This window comes from Schistocerca gregaria, chromosome 7, assembly GCF_023897955.1.
Source record: "Schistocerca gregaria isolate iqSchGreg1 chromosome 7, iqSchGreg1.2, whole genome shotgun sequence".
NCBI classification, from domain to species: Eukaryota; Metazoa; Arthropoda; class Insecta; order Orthoptera; family Acrididae; genus Schistocerca; species Schistocerca gregaria.
In genome coordinates, this window is record NC_064926.1 from 402,389,296 (window position 1) to 402,410,118 (window position 20,823).

A 20,823-nucleotide genomic window follows, 5' to 3' on the forward strand; every position below is an offset into this window, starting at 1 on the left:
TCTTGGAATCTTTGTTTTTAATATATTTTTTCCATGTGGAAGTTTTTTCTATTTTATATGTGTGTGTGTGTGTGTGTGTGTGTGTGTGTGTGTGTGTGTGTGTGTGTGTTTAGATCAGTACTGGTGCATTAGCATTTCCTAAAACAAGGAAACAACTCCCCCTCCCCCCCCTGCCCCCCCCCCCCCCAGAAACATTTGCTCACAAAGATATTGATGAGACAAAAAAATATCAGAAGTGCATATTTATTTCATATGTTATAAAAAAAATAATTACATGTAATTTATACGTAATTTTCTTCCTAATGGTAGTCTTGAAAACATTGCAGTATGCAAAACCCGTCATTGCAGGTTTTGAACAACCCTTTGCTTCCTTTCCTTATCCGCCTGCCAGTCTAAAAAATGAGATTTACAGGAACTGCAAAAAAGACCAAATGGGAATGGCTATAGGACAAATTAATGAGAAGCCACTGTATTAACATCAAGAACTCAGATGGAAAACCAATATTAAACAAAAATCAGAAATCTGAAAAATGGAGTGAATATATAAAGGTCTATACTAGGGAAATGCACTTGAAAGCAACATTATAGAATAGAAAGAGGATTTAGATACAGATGAAATGGGGGACTGTGAGAAGAATTTGACAGAGCACTGAAAGACCTAAGTTGAAAAAATGCCAATGGAGCAGATGGCATTCATTTAGAATTACTGACATCCTTGAGATAGCCAGACATAAAAAATCTATTCTATCTGTTGTGCAAGATGTAGACATAGGCAAAATACTCTCAGACTTAAAGAAGAATGTAATAATCCCAATTCCAAAGAAAGCAGGTGCTGACAGGAGTAAATATTACTGAACTATCAATTTAGTAATTTAGGACTGCAAAGTACTAACACAGAGAAGAAGAATGGAAAAAGTGGTAGAAGCCAACCTCGAGGAAGATAATCTTGGGTTCTGGAGAAATGTAGGAACATGCAAGGCAATACTGATGCTATCATTTTTCTTAGAAGATAAGTTAAGGAAGGGAAAACCTACGCTTCTAATATTTGTAGGCCTAGAGAAACCTTTCGACAGTGTTGACTGGAATACACTCCTTGAAAGCCTATTTACGACTTGTGCAGACATCATGCAGCGGTTACGAGAGTCGACGGGCATGAAGGGGAAGAAGTGGTTGAGAAGGGAGTAAGACAGAATTTTAGCCTATCCCCAGTGTTATACCATCTGTGCATTGAGCTAGCAGTAAACTAAACCATTTTGTTATGGACTTAAAAGTTCGAGGAATTGGAACAACAGCTGAACAGAATGGACGGTGTCATGAAAGGAGGATATAAGATGAACATCAACAAAAGCAAAACAAGGTTAATGGAATGTGGTCATATTAAATCAGATGACACTGAGAGAATCAGATTAGGAAACAAGAGAGTAAAGGAGTAGTAGGTGAGTTTTGCTATTTGGGCAGTAAAAAATCTGATGTTGGCTGAATTAGAGAGGATATAAAATAAAGACTGGCAATAGTGAGAAAAGTGTTTCTGAAGAAGAGAAATCTGTTATCATTGAATATAGATATAGATATAGATGTAGATTAGATTAGATTTACTTTCATTCCAATTGATCTGTAGTGAGGAAGTCCTCCAGGAAGTAGAACATGTCAGAAAAACAATAATACATGACAAATATTTACAACTCAAACAAATAAGCTGATGTACCATTCAGCAGGTTACAAGTGGAATGATCATTATTTTTTTTAATATACACTATATGAAAGAATCATTTTACAAACACTAATGCACATTGCAAACAGGGATTTGTTAAGAAGTTTCAGCAGTTCTGTGGTGTGCTCCTCCCAGTTGAATTTATCATCAAGCTGTAATCCCAAGAATTTAACACTGCCCACTTCTTCTGTCTGCTTTTCATAGTGTGTTAGGCATATACTCGTGGGACACCCCTAACAAGTTCTGAACTGCATTTAGCGTGTTTTTTCAAAGTTTAGTGACAAAGAATTGGCTAGGAACCAGTGATTAATGCTCACAAATATTTAATAGCCAATCTTTCTAAGACTACACTTGATTTGCTATTTATTGCAATGTTTGTATCATTGGCAAACAAAACAAACTTGGTATCTGGTAATGTTAATGATGAAAGGTCATTGATATACACCAGAAAAAGTAAGGGCCCTAAAATGGAACCTTGTGGGACCCCACATGTAATTAGTTCCCGGTTGGATGATGCCTGATAGCTTAAAACATGTCTCTTTAGTAATAACACCCTTTGTTTCCTGCCAGAGATATAAGATTTGAACCATTTTGCAGCATTTCCTGTTACACCATACTATTCTAATTTACTTAAAAGGATATTGTGATTTACACAGTCAAATGCCTTTGACAGATCACAAAATATACCAGTTGCTTGTAATTTTTTGTCTAATGAATTAAGCACATTTTCACTGTAAGTGTAGACAACCTTCTCAATATCAGAACCCTTTAGAAATCCCAACTGCGACATTGACAGTATGTTATTTGAGGCAAGATGGTTATAAAGCCGATTGTTCATAACTTTTTCTAAAATTTTTGAGAATGCTGGCAAAAGTGAAATGGGATGGAAATTTGATGCTATTTCTTTGCCACTTCTTAAATAGTGGCTTAACTGTAGCATCTTTCAACCATTCAGGAAATATTCCACTTATATATGACTGGTTACACAGATAGCTTAATATGTTACTTTACTCAGAATCACATTCTTTAATTAACTTTGTTGATATTTCATCATACCCACTAGATGTTTTTGATTTAAAAGATTTTATGATGGACATTATTTCTGCTGGGTTAGTGAGGGTCAAATTCATATTATGGAAGTTACTTGAAATGCCTGGTCTGAGGTATTCCATAGCAGCATCTACAAAACCTGACAACCCCATCTTTTCACTAACAGTTATAAAATGTTTGTTAAAAAGTTCTGCAACACTATAAACATCTGTCACCAATAAATCATTTACTCTTAATGCTATTTGTCCCTGTTCATGTCTGGTTCTACCGGTCTCCTCCTGCACTATATCCCATATTGTCTTTATTTTGTTATCTGACATGACTGTCTTTTCCTTGTAATATATTTGCTTTGATGTCCGTATTACAGTGTTTAATATTTTGCAGTATTTCTTGTAATGTGCTATAGCATCAACATCAGAACTGTTTCGGATTGACAGACACAGTTTTATTTTTGTTTTACAAGCTACCCCTATTTCTTGAGTAATCCATGGCTTCTTCGTAGACTTTGCTCTAACCTTGGTTAGTTTTGGGGGAAAACTGTTCAAATAAGGTAAGCACTTTATTAGCAAAAGTGTTATATTTTTCATTCATGCCATGAGCACTGTAAACATCAGTCCAGTGAATGTCTCTGAGGAGTGTCCTAAAATAATCAATTTTTGGCTTATTGATTAACCTCTTGAGCTCAGATTTAACAGATTTTATATCTTGTTAAGTAGTAACATTTATCAGAAGGAACTGCATGTCATGGTCTCAGAGGCCATTGACATTAGAAAGTCTTTACTGAAGGCATGTGTCTGAGTGTAGTCTTGTATGGCAGTGAAATGTGGACAATAAACACTTTAGATACGAACAGAACAGAAGCTTTTGATGTGTGACACTGCAGAAGAATGCTGAAGATTAGATGGTTAGATCATGTAACTAATGGGAGGTACTGAATAGGACTGCAGTGAAAGAAAATTGTGACACAACTTGATTAAATGAAGGGGCTGGTTGATATGACACATTTTGTGACATCAAGGGGTACTGGAGAGAAAGTGAGTGAGTGAGTGAGTGAGTGAGTGAGTGAGTGGTGTGTGTGTGTGTGTGTGTGTGTGTGTGTGTGTGTGTGTGTGTGTGTGTGTGTGTGTGTGTGGAGGGGGGGGGGGGCAATTATAGAGGAAATCAAGAGATAAATACAGTATGCATATTCAAAAGGATGTAGGTTGCAGCACTTATTTGGAGATAAAGAGCTTGCATAGGATAGAGTGCCATGGAGAGCAACATCGAACTAGTCTTTGGACTGAAGACCACAACACAACAAGAACAAAAGAGGATCTTATATTGATCCCTGTGGTACAAATGCAGTGATTATTCCTTACTTTGAAGAGGCTGTTTCATTGTTCACACTCCTTGGGTTTCTTAATGTGGCCCTCTGCATGCTTTTAGTTGACATGAAAACCAGTTACCAGCAAGATATCCTCTGACACCATAATATTTGAGCTTTTCAAATGCTTTTGACAAACTTATAGAAGTTCAGAGCCAGTTAAGTAGGGCTGCTAATGAAGTATTTTTGTGTTGCATTTGTTCCACTGTAAGGCAAGTAAAGTTGTGCACAAGCCAACGGTTGGTTTGAACATTGCAGTGCTTTATTAAGCATGGTGTTTTGCTCTGGACTTCCTCCCACCTCTGAATTGACTAATACAGCCAGTTAAGAGGTGACCTGCAGTTCAGCATTTACTCCAAAAACATGGCACAACTTGACTTGGCATTTTTCTCATCGTGAGAGATGAAAGAAGCAATAAGTAACAGAAAAAAAATCATAGAACCAATATGTGATTGAATGCAGAACTTTTGGCTTTGTGATCTGGAACTTAACCCACTGCAGCACTGAAGCGCATTTATGTACAATCCATTAATAAATTATTTCTCAAATAAAAACTGCACTTAGTCAAGGACAGTAAACACAGAAAATACAATGGCATTCTAAGTTATTCATTATTTAACTCACAAATACTTTATTTGCAAATAAATTTGTTTGAATGATCTACTTACTTGAATAATTATCTAGATAGAAATTTACTTGACTAATACTCGTCTCTGCTTTACCTCCACACCTGTGCTTTCTTCCTCTTTCTGTTCACTGCAGTTCATGTTATCAACAGTAACAATCCTATTAGTCCATTTGCTTGATTTATGCACAACAGCCTACAGTGAAGCTATTGAATTTTTTTGTCAATTATAATCAAATTTGACAATTATAATCAGTTATTATGCTCATTGGTATAAATCTGTTTCATTTGTTCTGTCCAAAATGTTTCTCAGTGTCAGTACAAGTTTAGCAGAAAACTGAATATGAACATGATTTCATCAGCTATTCTTTCGTGCATGTTTACAGGTCCCAGGTAAATCAATGACCTTCAGTTTTCAATTATCACTTTAATGTTTGTTATATATGATCACATCCAATCAGTGTGGTAATACTTCATGAATCTCAGGTATATAACATCCACTTCCCTCCATAGAAAATATGGAAAATAAAAAGCTAAAAGGAAATTCCAATTTTAAGCATATCTCCATGTATGCAGAGCCCATTAGTGCCGCTACATTGTGATGAAGCTGTATAGAGTCTACCGTATGTTTCTGTAGCAATGTGGCAGGGGCAGTCAATGACAGCACACCTCTCAATGACTGTGAGCTGCCAGCTCCATGCTTCTGCAATGCATGCAAATGAGTTATGGGAAGTCAGTGCTGCTCATGTGGTTTCACCATGCAGATGGATTGCTCTAGTTTAGAAGGACTTGCTAGTATCTTAAAATCTATTAACCAGTTGTCAAATGATTTCTTCCCGGTCAAAACTAATAGTTCAAAACAAGTGAAACTTCTACAGAAGTCAAAAAAATTGGGTGGCTATGACATAGTTGTTGAGATGCACACCTTCCTTAGTCAGGCATGTATGTTGTCACAGCCCTTGGTGGAAGTATGAACGTTGTTAGATAATCAGGGACATGAGGGCAGCTATGTGAAGGTTGAATCAGTGCCCTTCAGATGAGAATCTTGCAACCATGTGGATGGCGAGGACAAAGGAAAAGAATTCCTGAACTACATCAACAGGTCCATACACACACGTAAAGTAAGAAGCCATTAGGTTTTCCAGGTGGAACTCATGACCATCAATAGCAGCTACATGAGAACATGGGTGCCTCATAGTGTTGTTGGGAAACATCACTTGGACATTGGCTGAATCTTATAAGAACATTATGACTGATTATGGTTAGGATCCAGGTTTTTGATATTATCAGGCAACACTGGAAAGGGTCGGTCTTGATTTCCATTCCACCAATATGGAGGAATACAACTCTTTCTTCTTTGGGAGTTGGAATCTGCATAGCTCATGACACTGTGCCTGGTCACAACCTGATCTACATCTACATCTACATCCATACTCCAAAAGCCACCTGACGGTGTGTGGCGGAGGGTACCCTGAGTACCTCTATCGGTTCTCCCTTCTATTCCAGTCTCGTATTGTTCGTGGAAAGAAGGATTGTCGGTATGCTTCTGTGTGGGCTCTAATCTCTCTGATTTTATCCTCATGGTCTCTTCGCGAGATATACGTAGGAGGGAGAAATATACTGCTTGACTCTTCAGTGAAGGTATGTTCTCGAAATTTTAACAAAAGCCCGTACCGAGCTACTGAGCGTCTCTCCTGCAGAGTCTTCCACTGGAGTTTACCTATCATCTCTGTAACGCTTTTGCAATTACTAAATGATCCTGTAATGAAGCGCGCTGCTCTCCGTTGGATCTTCTCTATCTCTTCTATCAACCCTATCTGGTAAGGATCCCACACCGCTGAGCAGTATTCAAGGAGTGGGCGAACAAGCATACTGTAAACTACTTCCTTTGTTTTTGGATTGCATTTCCTTAGGATTCTTCCAATGAATCTCAGTCTGGCATCTGTTTTACCGACAATCAACTTTATATGATCATCACTCCTAATGCGTACTCCAAGATAATTTATGGAATTAACTGCTTCCAGTTGCTGACCTGCTATTTTGTAGCTAAATGATAAGGGATCTATCTTTCTATGTATTTGCAGCACATTACACTTGTCTATATTGATATTCAATTCCATTCTCTGCACCATGCGACAATTCACCGCAGATCCTCCCGCATTTCAGTACAATTTTCCATTGTTACAACCTCTCGATACACCACAACATCATCTGCAAAAAGCCTCAGTGAACTTCCGATGTCATCCACCAGGTCATTTATGTATATTGTGAATAGCAACGGTCCTATGACACTCCTCTGCAGCACATCTGAAATCACTCTTACTTCGGAAGACTTCTCTCCATTGAGAATGATATGCTGCGTTCTGTTATCTAGGAAGTCCTCAATCCAATCACACAATTGGTCTGATAGTCCATATGCCCTTACTTTGTTCATTTAACGACTGTAGGGAACTGTATCGAACGCCTTGCGGAAGTCAAGAAACACGGCACCTACCTGTGAATCCGTGTCTATGGCCCTCTGAGTCTCGTGGATGAATAGCGTGAGCTGGGTTTCTAAACCCATGCTGATTCCTACAGAGTAGATTTTTAGTCTCCAGAAAAGTCATTATACTCGAACATAATAGATGTTCCAAAATTCTACAACCGATCGACATTAGAGATATAGGTCTATAGTTCTGCACATCTGTTCGACGTCCCTTCTTGAAAATGAGGATGACCTGTGCCCTTTTCCAATTCTTTGGAATGCTATTCTCTTCTAGAGACCTACGGTACACCGCTGTAAGTAGAGGGGCAAGTTCCTTCGTGTACTCTGTGTAAAATCTTACTGGTATCCCATCAGGTCCAGCGGCCTTTCCTCTTTTGAGCGATTTTAATTGTTTCTCTATCACTCTGTCGTCTATTTCGATATCTACCATTTTGTCATCTGTGCGAAAATCTAGAGAAGGAACTACAGTGCAGTCTTCTTTAGTCTGTCATCCTCTGTTTCAGTACCATTTTGGTCACAGACTGTCTGGACATTGTGTTTTGATCCACCTACCTCTTCGACATAAGACCAAAATTTCTTAGGATTTTCTGCTAAGTCAGTACATAGAACTTTACTTTCTAATTCATTGAACGCCTCTCGCATAGCCCTCCTCACACTACATTTCGCTTCATGTAATTTTTGTTTGTCTGCAAGGCTTTGGCTATGTTTATGTTTGCTGTGAAGTTCCCTTTGCTTCCGCAGCAGTTTTCTAACTCAGTTGTTGTACCACGGTGACTCTTTTCCATCTGTTACGATCTTGCTTCCCATCTAACGCATATTGTACGATGGTTTTGAACTTTGTCCACTGATCCTCAACACTATCTGTACTTGAGACAAGACTTTTGTGTTGAGCCGTCAGGTACTCTGTAATCTGCTTTTTGTCACTTTTGCTAAACAGAAAAATCTTCCTACCTTTTTTAAATTTCTATTTATGGCTGAAATCATCGATGTTGTAACCACTTTATGATCGCCAATTCCCTGTTCTGCGTTAACTGTTTCAAATAGTTCGGGTCTGTTTGTCACCAGAAGGTCTAATATGTTATCGCCACAGGTCTGATAATGTACAGCATGTTAAAGCAGCTGCACAAGCAGTCAAAGGACATCCTATTTCAGCTTTTTAATGAAATTTGGATGACAGGAGTATTTTCCAACTTGGGGAAAGAAACTGTTTTAGTCCTGATTTTAAAACTGGGGAAGAATCACACTAACCCCAGTGGTTATCAGAGTATAAGTCTCACTAGCTGCATAGGTAAGCCATTTGAGTGTATGGTCAACTGGTGCCTAGTGTGGGTTCTCGAAACTAGGTTGCTTCTTGAAACCAGGTCACTACTAAGTCACCCCCAGTGCAGATTCACATTCGATAACTTCACCCTACTAGAAACAGCAGTTAACATGCTTCCTTATGTAAACAGCACCTTGCTGGTGTATTTGGAAAAGGGCTATGACACTACCTGGAGGCAAAATATTTTGTTGGAGCTGTGTAATTGGGTTTCCTTAGATGTCTCCCCACTTTCCTACAGTCCCTCCTCTCAGAAATATATTTCAGATTCAGGATCAGGAAATTCGTGTCTGACTATTTTAAGCAGGGGAACAGCATCCCTCAAGGGGGTGTTTTAAGTGTAATTGCGTTAGCCATTGCGATAAACAGTATTAGGTGCACAGTAAGGATTTCATTATTCCTGGGCATTTTCTTCATCTTATGTATGCTCCAACCTTTTTAATCATTCACTCTCGCTTTTTGATCTATCTGTTTCGAAACTGGGGTATCTCGTTTTCACTTTTTAGGAGAAGGTGAAATATCTGGGACCTACTTTTGATAAATGACTTACATGGCTGCCACACCTTACAGAAATCAAATTACAGTGCCTCAATGCTTTAAACATCCTCAAATGTGTCAGTCAAGTCTTGGGGTACCGACAAGGCACATCTGCTCCTATTTTATAAAGTTTCATGCAACCCCGGCTTGAACACGGCTGCAAAGTTTATGGATCAGTAAAGTCTTCACACCTCAAAATGATGATGGATGGGGTTCACAAGGATGGCATTAAGCTGTCAATAGGGGTTTACTACATGTGTACAATTACTAACTTGTGTGCAGAGGTTGAGGAGTCCACTGTCTGGGAGGTCTCTTTCCTGTGGTATGCCGAGCATGTCAATACATGCTCTTTCTGTTCCAAAAACACCAGCAGCCATCCCTATTGCTGACATGCCACTGGGATGTCTGTTCCATAACTGTCCATGAGCAATGAGGTCATTTGGGATCCATGTAAGGGAGAGCCTTGAGGTATTATATGTGGACAGTATTAAGGTCCAAAGCCAGTGTTGGAGTAGGGAATCCCCTTGGCTACTAAAGAGGCCCAGGTTACTTTTTGAACTGACTGGCTAAAGAGTGAACTACACACCAGATTGTATTTTCAAAATTAAATTTTACATTGTTTTAAACCATCACCAGGATTTTATTAATATCTACACTGTTGTGTCTATGCAGGGGGACTTTGTCAGTTGCTCCATCATTTTCCTTGAATTTGTTCTTAGGATAGGGCTCCCAGGGCAGTTTTCTGTTTATTATGCAGAACTGTTTGCTATCCTGAGGGTGCTGGGGCAGTTGAGATGGAATTGTGGCAAGAATTTCTTCATCTGCCCAGCTCCACACAGCAAATTTTTTGCTATTGATCAGATTTACTCAGTTGATAACTAGGTGCAACAAGTCCTTGTCTTGCAAAAGCAGCAAAAACAAATAATTTTCTGATAGGTTCTAGGGTACATAGGGATCCTGGGAAACGAATTCACAGATGTGGCTGCCGAGGGGCTCGCTCCCTTTGAACTCAAGTGCCACTGTTCAGTCTTCCTTTTACCACAAATGTGACCCAGAAGATCATGTGTTAGTGGGAGGCTCAGTGGTTGGAAGCAAGGAATAGTAAGCTATGGTCAGTGAAATCTTCAGGGTGACCACAGCTTACCTTCTTCCAGCCACGACAAACTGAAGAAGTAGGCCTTACAAGGCTTAGAGCTGGACATTTTCCATTGAGACATGGCTTTCTCTTATGTCGAGAGAAGCCACCACTCTCTCATAGATGTGGAACACAGCTGTCAATAGGACGTATTTTCATTGAGTGTGTTTTATGTGACAACCTGGGGCAGACCTGGACCTTCCTTAGGATCTGCCCTTTATTTTAAATGATAATGAGGTAAGTGTGGCTTATGTTTTAAGATTTTTTTGTGATGTCAGGACTACTTCCCAAGATATTGGAAGTGAGATTTTAATGTTTCCCCTTGGCCCCTATCTGGTTATTTTGCTGTGTTATATCTGCATTTTATGGTACATATTTTATGAATTTCGAATGTCAGTTCTTTATTTTAAATTTTTGTTTGGTGATATAGCTTGGTTATAAAATGTATTGTTATTTTTTAATACAATTCACCACTTTCATGCTAGGGAGCTGATGACCTTACCATTTAGTGCCCTACCAAACTAATCATCATCATTATCCAAATGGCTAAGGGAACAGAAATCTAGATGTCTTCCAGTATTTTAAAATGAATCATTCCTTCCACAGCATTGCCTTTATTATTATTGTTATTATTATTATTATTATTATTTTTAACTTTTCAGAAAATTAAAACTGTGTGCCAGACTGGGGCTTGAACCTTGAACCCTTCTTTCATGGACAATATTCTTACTGACCGAGCTATGCAAGCTCAATTCGTGAGTGACTGAAATTCACAGGTTCTTTTCTGCTTTGCTAATACCTATCTCCCATTTTCCAAACTTCACAGAAACACTTCTACATACACTAAGTGATAAAAAGTAGCTGGACACACCCCAAAACATAAGTTTTTCATGCTAGGTGCTTTGTGCTGCCACCTACTGCCAGGTACTCCATATCAGTGATCTCAGTAGCCATTAGACACTGTGAGAGAGCAGAATGGGGTGCTCCGCTGAACTCATGGACTTCAAACATGATCAGGTCATTAAGTGACACTTGTGTCATACATCTCTAAGCAAGATTTTCACACTCATAAACATCCCTAGGTCCAATGTTTCTGATGTGATAGTGAAGTGGAAATGTGAAGGACACGTACAGATCAAAAGCATAGAGGCCAACCTCGTCTGTTGACTGACAGAGACTGCCAACAGTTGAAGAGGGTCATAATGTGTAATAGGCAGTCATCTATCCAGACCGTCACACAGGAATTCCAAACTGCATCAGGATCCACTGCAATTACTAAGACAATGAGGCAGGAGGTGAGGAAACGTGGATTTCATCGTCGAGCAGCTGCTTGAAAGCCACACATCATGCCGGTAAATGCCAAACACCACCTCGCTTGGTGTAAGGAGTGTAAACACAGGACGATTGAACAGTGGAAAAACATTATGTGGAGTGACGAATCATGGTACACAATGTGGTGACCCGATGGTAGGGTGTGGGTATGACAAACACCCGATGAAAGTCATCTGCCTTTGTGTGTAGTGCCAACAGTAAAATTCGGAGGCGGTGGTGTTATGGTGTGGTCATGTTTTTCATGGAGGCAGCTTGCACCCCTTGTTGTTTTGCATAGCATTATCACAGCACAGGCCTACATTGATGTTTTAAGCACCTTCTTGCTTTCCGCTGTTGAAGAGCAATCTGGGGATGGTGATTGCATCTTTCAACACGACTGAGCACCTTTTTGTAATGCATGGCCTGTGGCAGAGTAGTTACACGACAATAACATCCCTGTAATGGACTGGCCTGGGCAGAATCCTGACCTGAATCTGAATCCTACAGAACACCTTTGGGATGTTTTGGAATGCCGACTTCATGCAAGGGCTCAATGACCAACATCGATACCTCTCCTCAGTGCAGCACTCTATGAAGAATGGGCTGCCATTCCCCAAGAAACCTTCCAGCACCTGACTGAACATATGCCTGCAAGAGTGGAAGTTGTCAGCAAGGCTAAGGGTGGGCCAACAGCATTTTGAATTTCAGCATTACTGATGGAGGGTGCCACAAACTTATGTGTCATTTTCAGCTAGGTGTCTGGACACTTTTGATCACATAGTGTAGCTTGCTGCACTATCATTCCTAGCAGAAAGAGAAGTTACTTCAAAAGAGTGACTCAAATGTAGTAATGAAGCAAGCATTACCATTTTTATTTACAAAAATTATGTAATGGAACAGAATCAGACAAACAAAATGTGTCACAAGTACTGCCACTAAGATGCCATAGTTGTGCGCAACTGAGTAAGGCTTCCCAAAGTTTGTAGAGTACATAGGTGTGTTAGAAAAAGGAATTGATGAATATGTTATTAATTCATTTGGGGAATTAGTACTTGTGACTCGCACGACATGTTTGAGAGAGTCCTGGATGCTGGGGAGGTTACAGCATACAACCAAGGATTGCGGAACGGGTTGCTATTAACTCTGCATTACACTGTGAGTTTGGGCCACTGAGGATCTGAGTCCAGAAAGTCATTAATAACTAACAATAAGAAGACAAAAAATATCTTACTAAATAATGATTCTTGCAACAGCATATTATCAGTTTCATGTTTTTTAATAGTTATCCTATCTGTGTCCGTGCTCAAGTTTGTGTTTTATGTGCACAATGATTCCACACACAATCAATAAATGTAAACCGTATCACACAGCAGGGGCACTGAATTGCATACAGGCACAATGGAAAGACTAGACATTCAACCTATTGGACAAGAGAGTCATTCTTTGAAAATAGAATCCACACACACATTCACAAAAGCACAACTTCACACACGTGCTACTTATCCAGCCACTGTGGCCCTGTTGTGGACTACGACAGCATCTGATGACAGCAGAAATCCGGTGAGATTCCTGTTCACATCAGATGAGGCTGCAGTCTGTAGTTGGATCACAGTGGCTGGAGAGACTGGTAATGGGTGTGTTTTCTATTTCAGAAGAAGGACTCTTTCTTACCTGAAAGCTTAAATGTATAGTCTTTTCATTGTAGCTGCCTGCGACTCAGCATCTCCTCTTTGTAGTGAGTAGCAACCCAGCCTTTTGTAATATTACTGTTATTCCATCCTGGACTTTCCATTGTTTGACAATGTGTGTTTAATGAAAATGTGTGTGTGTGTGTGTGTGTGTGTGTGTGTGTGTGTGTGTGTGTGTGCGTGTGTGTGTTTTTATATATCACCCCCACTTCCACTTGATTGTGTTGATAACATTATATTAATGAGTCCTTCTTCCTTTAATTCTTTCTTAATGCCTGTTTAATATACTCATATAATCTCCCAGTTAATGAAAATGATACAAAAATCTTTACACAGAACTGTGTACTTCACAATTCCAGTGGCGTTGTGTTTGACTGTTGTGCACTTATGCAGATAGGAAGCAGCACTCGAGGCTGCAAATAGGTGAGAGCATTGTTGCTTGTGCATTCCCGATCAGGCATGCTGACTGCTGGGGAAAGGTAATTCCTTTTTATTTATTCCACTTGTGTTGGGCTTAAGAACTGTGTACCATATTGTTGAATGTGATAACAGGTAGAATAAGATTATTATCCAGCTTCCAGCTATTTGATTCATTTTTCAGTTCTTTTGTTTTATAGAAAACTTTAACTATGGTCTCGCATCCCTAATAAATAAGTTCTATGGCTGAAAATGAACTTCAACACCTTAGGTTTCCACAGCTGTCTCACCACAAGAAAGTTACAACTAAGAAAGAGAGGTCACCCAACATCTGATATTCTAATATCTCAGCCACACATAAGCAACAATAAGAAATATATTCATAGCTTTAATTCTGAATGTTACCAATCGGAAAGTTGACTTTGTGGCTGTGAAAATTGTTTTTCTTTCCATGTCTACTGTTTGGAGATGATATAACACAGATAAACACAGTTTTAGAAATATAAAGAAAAAAAATGAAATGCATGAGACGTCAAATAACAATATTATGAAAAGGAAAGTCGCCACTCACCATATAGTGGAGATGCTGAGTTGCAGATAGGCACAACAAAAAGACCCTCACAATTAAAGCTTTTGGACATAGGGCCTTTGTAACCACAGACAACAGACACACACATGCACACACACACACAAATGGAACTCACACACACAAATGAAGACTCAGGCAACTGAAAGCACACTGTAATAAGTATGCTGGTCATGTAATTTCACTGTTACTTTTAGGAAATGAATGTATTCAGGAGAAACTTAGTGAGACATATAGGCTTTCAATCAACGAGAATAATATAAATGTTAAAAAATACTATGAATTTTTTTGCAAAATAATATATTGCATTTCCTTTTGTGGAAACTTCGAAACTCCCTTAACTGGACATGGTGAAACCAACTATTCAGTGAAGCCATCTAACTTAGATTCAGATTTGAAGAATGATTTAGAAATCAGTGCAGTCTTCCAAGGTGTTTCTAACACCATTCAGAATAGGATATTTCACCACCTGTTACAAATATACCAGGAGGAGATAAGGATGGAAATTAGAAAAGTGTCCTTTGTATCTGTCATTTGTAATGACAACAGATGTTTCAGAACATACTCAAATGATCCTTATTCTATGGTATGTACCGAATGGGGAAATATCTGAGCATTTTTTGGGACTCTGTTCTAGAACATAAAACTGTAGACCTCATATCATAACTTATTTTTGATCAACTGGACAGGATCCTTCAAGGAAAGAACACAAACTGATAGCTCAGACATCTTTGGTTGCGCAAATGTCACAAAAGGCAAAGAACAGAAGTTGAAGTAAAAATAAAAGTAGTTTATAGTAATGCACATTTCACCCAACTGTTATGCACAATTTAATAATGAGGTATGCATCAAGTATTACATGACGTAACACAAGAATATTTTCCTGTAACACTGGCTATTCGAACATTCTTCTTAAGAAATACATAGACATCAACATTCCACATCCAGCTTCTACAAGGTAAAGCTGAAACATATGAACCATAACCAGACTTCATGAAAATTGGTAAACTTAAAAAAAAACCTGACTTACTGAAATTCAGTCAACATCAAATGCAGATCAAACATGCACTGTCAAAGACACATACTGACCTGTTGCTGTGAGCAATGTGGAAGGAATGACGTCACATGAGAGCATGAGTAGTCAAAAACAGACAACTGTGTCTCTTCTCCGAGTTGATCATCATTTTCATTCTCGGCACTGGTTTCTAATTATCATGGAGAGAATGCTAAAAAACATGTTTTCGTCCCTTTTATTTGTATACCAGCACATATTTGGAGAGAAATGGCATAATTTTAGTGTGATTTCCAGCTAGCATTCGAAGAGAAGTGGCTAAATTTTAGTGCAATATCTACAGTGAGGTATAGCATATTAGCACTTGATAATCGGGTACCACTGATTGTTACAGATGTGGGTAACTATTTTTCTTTTAATAATGCCAAAGGGGATAAACAGCAGGTTCTTTTTTTTTAAAGTTAGTGGCTTCTCTTCTTATTTACAAAGTTAAATTAACCTAGGATAAGGTCCAACTACAAGAGGTACAATGAATCTTTGTTGTTAATACATTGTACAAATTAAGTTTCTGAGAGTTAATCCTATTTTGTGAATGCATATCCTGACTCTTTCGACATGCCTGAAGGCTCTCTTTTTGGCAGGATCAATGGATTAATGGTGTGGGAAAGAGCATGTATACCATTATCAACACTTGAAGCCCACTTTATGAAAGCAGATTAGTTTTTAAGCTGTTAGCTAGTACCATGATAAGGTACATTGGACACAAAATGCTGAAAAGGAGGACCCATTGAAGAAGGAATAATGTAACAAGGGTGTTAAGCTCAAGTGCAGACATCAGCACATTAGGAAAGTGTTGTACCACATTTCACTGAGGACATAAAAAAATACATTGTTGATAGAAGACACCCAAATGGGAATCACTTGTTTGACTTTGAGAACACAAAGAAGTTGATAAAGAAAAAAATGCTACATTGCTTATGGTCTACAGGATTAATTTAATCAAGTTAACTTCTATTCATCTTACAAAATCATGATCATTATTGTCACCAAAGTGGTTGCAGTGTTTGCATAAATATTGCAAAAGATGTTACTGATCTACACTAAGGCACAAACATTCAGTAAATGTACCTTTGATAAATGTACCTTTGACAATGCACTGGTAATGCAAAGTCAAAACATTGTCAAAGATGCCATTTATTGGAAGTTTGTTCCTCGATCTAGATCAGTAACATTTTTTCCAATGTTATATATAAACATTGCAACTTGTTTGGTGATGACAGTTAGTTAAGGTCTGATGATGGCCTCGTAAACTAAGAACTGGTTAACTTGAATAAATTAATCCTGTAGAACAGAAGCAATGTAGTACTTTTCACTTACTATTATGTTGTTCTATCAAGAAGTGACATAATAATCAGTTAGCATGAAAGAGATGCTGGGTGATTAACCTCCTGAGAAAACATAACAAAAGAAGGTACAGAATTAACTAAAAATATTTTAGTCAACTGAAATTAAGGCTACTAACTCAGATTCACAAGTAATTGCATGGAAATAAAAGGTACTTCAAAAATTACATAACATACGACATAGCTAGTTCTCTGCATTTGATAGTATGACTGCTAATGATAGGCATCAGTACTACATGAATATCATACTTTACTAAGACAGAAAGATAAGTAACATGCAATGACAGACTTACCTAATCTGTCGATCATGAAGTGTTGGAGAAAGCTGTACAACAAGTTCAACATTCTCTTTCAGAAGACTTGTTCTAATATCCTGCAGCCACTTCATCTGATTAGTATGCTCATTCACTTGAAGTGGAGATGATGTAACCAACACAATACTCTTCAAATTGTTGCAGGATTGTAGCAGCAACTCACATAAACGAAGAAAATTCTGGCACTGAAATCGGAATTTAAAGTGTACAGATCAGGGTGACATGTGAAGCACTTCATGGAAAGTAAACCTGCTAAAAGGTTTTAAGATTTTTCAGGTATCATTACTACACAAATACGTACCATAGCAAATCTGTATTATTACAAAAGTACTTTGTACTACATAACACATAAACTGTTGTGCCATTGGCATGCAGAAATTCTTTCATTTCATTAATTAACAATAATTATTTTTTTGCCAGTACAGTTGTTTTGTTGCAACAAAGCTTTGTGCAAGTACTTCATGAGAAAGCAAATCAGTCAATAATATTTGTTCTGCATTAATGTCGAATTTCTGGAGCAATAAATCACAAGAATTATCCAACATTAATTAATGAAACACTTGAATAGCATAATACTTCATGACTCCTACAGATCATATAGCATTATGATCACTGCCCCTAAATCAGTACCAAGAAGCAGCATGCAGAGAGCTACCACTATAAATGACAATGAGTAACTTTGGCACAGTCTCAAAAGACAGAAATTTAATGGTAACAAGCAACACTGCTGCATTTTAGAGAAAAGAAAATAATTTACAAAACATGACATTAATAGCATGCCATTATTTTATCAAGACTTTCTGGTTAATGGCATTATTGAGCTTTATATTTTTGTAATCTGAGAACAAAAAACACCATGATGGTAAAAGCAGAACATTACTGACATGCTTTTATACAGAGTTTATGAAGGAAATTAAGTGTTGTTGTTGTTGTTGTGGTCTTCAGTCCAAACACTGGTTTGATGTGGCTCCCCAAGATACTCTACTCTGTGCAAGCCTCTTCATTTCTAAATGACCACTAAAACCTACATCCTTTAGAATCTGCCTACTGTATTCATATCTTGGTCTTCCTCTACAATTTTTACTCCTCACACTTTCCTCCAGTATTAAATTGATGTCTATCAACTGATCCCTTCTTTTAGTTGAGCTATGGCACACATTTCCTTTCTCACAATTTTTTCTGAAAGCGCCTCATTTCAATTGCTTCTGTTGTCTTCTTGTCTGAACTGTTTATTGTACATGTTTCACTTGTGACAAAGCTACACTCTGGTATTTTACTCCTGCTACCTTCAGAATTTCAAACAGTGTATTCCAGCTGACATTGTGAAAAGCTTTCCCCAAATCTACAAAATCTATAAACACAGATTTGTCATTCCTTAACTTATCTTCTAGACCAAGTTGTAACGTCAGTCTTGCCCTGTGTGTTCATACATTTCTTCAGAATCCGAACTGAACTTCCCTGAGGTTGGCTTATACCACTTTTTCTACTCTTTTGTAAACATTGTGTGTCAGTATTTTGCAACCATTACTTATTAAACTCGTAGTTTGGCAATATTCGCATCTGTCAGCACCTGCTTTCTTTGGAATTGGAAATATCACATTTTTCTTGAGGTCTGGGGGTAATTTGCCTGTCGCATACATCTTGCACACCAGATGGAATAATTTTGTCATGGCTGGAGACCCCAAAGATATCAGCAATTCTGATCAAATGTTGTCTACTCCAAGGGCCTTGTTTTGACTTAGGTCTTTCAGTGCTCTGTCAAATTCTTCTCACAGTACCACAGCTCCCATTTCATTGTCATTTACATCCTCTTTCCTTTCTATAATACTGCCTTCATTTCTTTTGTGTAGCTCCTCTATATGCTCCTTCAACCTTTCAGATATCCCTTCTTTGTTTTGTAGCGGTTTTCCATCTGAGCTGTCAATATTAATACAGCTGATTCTCTTTCTTCCCCAAGGCCTCTTTAATTTTCCTATACAGTGTATCTGTCTTTCCCCTAGGTATTCGTATATGCTTCTATATGCTTATATTTGTCCTCTAGCCATTTCCCTGCTTAGCCATTTTGCAACTTCTGTCAATCTCATTTTTAGGCATATGTATTTCCTTTCACCAACTTCATTTGCTGCGATTTCATATTTTCTCCTTTCATCAAGTAAATTGAATATTGTCAGTGATATCCAGTGCTTTCTTGTAGGCATACACTATTTCATCTCTCCAAGCAACCCATTCATCTTCCTCTGTATTCCTTTCCCCTGTTTCAGTCAATTACTGCCTAATGCTCACTCTGAAACTCTCAACATTTGGTTCCTTCATTGTCTCCAGGTGTCAACCCCTTAATTTTCTACCTTTTTGCAGCTTCTTCAGTTTTAATGTACAGTTCATAAACATTAAATTGAGGTCAGAGTCCACATCTTCCATTAGAAATGTCTTAAAATTTAAAATCTGGTTCCAAAATCTCTGTCTTAGCATTATCTAATCAATCTGAAACCTTCCAGTGTTCCCAGGTCTCTACCGCATATACAAACTTCTTTAATGATTCTTAAAACAAACATCAGTGATGATTAAACTGTGCTCTGTGCAAATTTTTACTAGGTGGTTTCTTTTTCATTCCTTCCCCCCCTGTCCACAGTCCTCTACTATTTTTCCTCTCTTCTTTTTCCTGTTATCAAATTCCAGTCCCCCCTATAACAATTAAATTTTTCTCTCCCTTAACTATCTGAATTTCTTTTGTCTCATTATACATTGTTTCAATCTCTTATTCATCTGCAGATCTAGCTAGCATATAAACTTGCACTATTGTCGCAGGTGTCTACTTTGTGTCTATGTTGGATCACCAGTACATTAACTATGCTGTCCATAGTAGCTTACCTAAATTCCTACTTCTTTATTCATTATTACTCCTGCTCCTGCATTACCCCTATTTGATTTTGTTTTTATGACCCTGTACTTATGTGACCAAAAGTCCTGTTCCTCTAGCCACCTAACTACACTAATTCCCACTATATCTAACTTCAAACTACCCATTTCCCTTTTTAAATTTTCTAACCTACCTGCCCTATTTCACATTCTGATCCATAGAATGCCAGTTTTGTTTGTGCTGGTAATGACATCCTACTGAACAGTCCCCACCTGAAAATCTTAATGTGGAACTATTTTACCCAAGAGGATGCCATCATCACTTAACCATACAATACAGCTGCATGTCCTTGGGAAAAATTACAGCTATAGTTCCCCCTTGCTTGCAGTACCAACAGGGCAATGTAAAGCTGGTTGATGTTACAAGGCCAGATCAGTCAATCATCCAGCTGCCCCTCTACACAAACCACACATTTGTCTTGCCTCTCACCAGACAGCCTTCCACAGTGGTTCCCTTTACGGTACAACTACCTGTATTGTGAGGTATGCAATCTACCAATACCACAGCAAGGTCCTGGGTTCATGAGGGGGGGGGGGGGGGGGGGGATTATACATTATGGATATATTTACACTGAAGTGCCAAAGAAACTGGTATAGGCATGCGTATTCCAATACAGAATTATGCAAACAGGCAGAATATGGTGCTGCGGTCGACAACGCCTATATAAGACAACAAGTGTCTGTCTTGGTTACTGCTGCTACAATAGCAGGTTATCAAGATTTGAGTGAGTTTGAATGTGGTGTTATGGTTGGCACATGAGCGATGGGACACAGCACCTCTGAGTAGTGATGAAGTGGGGATTTTCATGTATGACCATTTCACCAGAGTACCGTGAATATCAGGAATCCAGCAAAACATCAAATCTGTGACATCGCTGCGGCCAGAAAAGTACTGGAGCAAAGATGACTGAAGAGAATCGTTCAACGTGACAGAAGTGCAACCCTTCCACAA

General features: G+C 38.4%; 1 protein-coding gene across 11 annotated transcripts in view; it reads right to left on the reverse strand.

Annotated features, from left to right (window-relative positions):
- The window catches only part of LOC126281430 (MIT domain-containing protein 1-like), an 85,278-nt gene that overhangs the window by 15,983 nt on the left and 48,472 nt on the right, over positions 1-20,823 (reverse strand). For all 11 annotated transcript variants that reach the window (XR_007551267.1, XR_007551265.1, XR_007551268.1 and 8 more), the window contains one exon: positions 16,935-17,140. Coding sequence is in view for 5 of the 11 variants with exons in the window: in XM_049980384.1 (XP_049836341.1) it covers positions 16,935-17,140 (206 nt within the window). In the remaining 6 variants the exon portion in view is untranslated. The remainder of the gene's footprint in view (positions 1-16,934; positions 17,141-20,823) is intronic.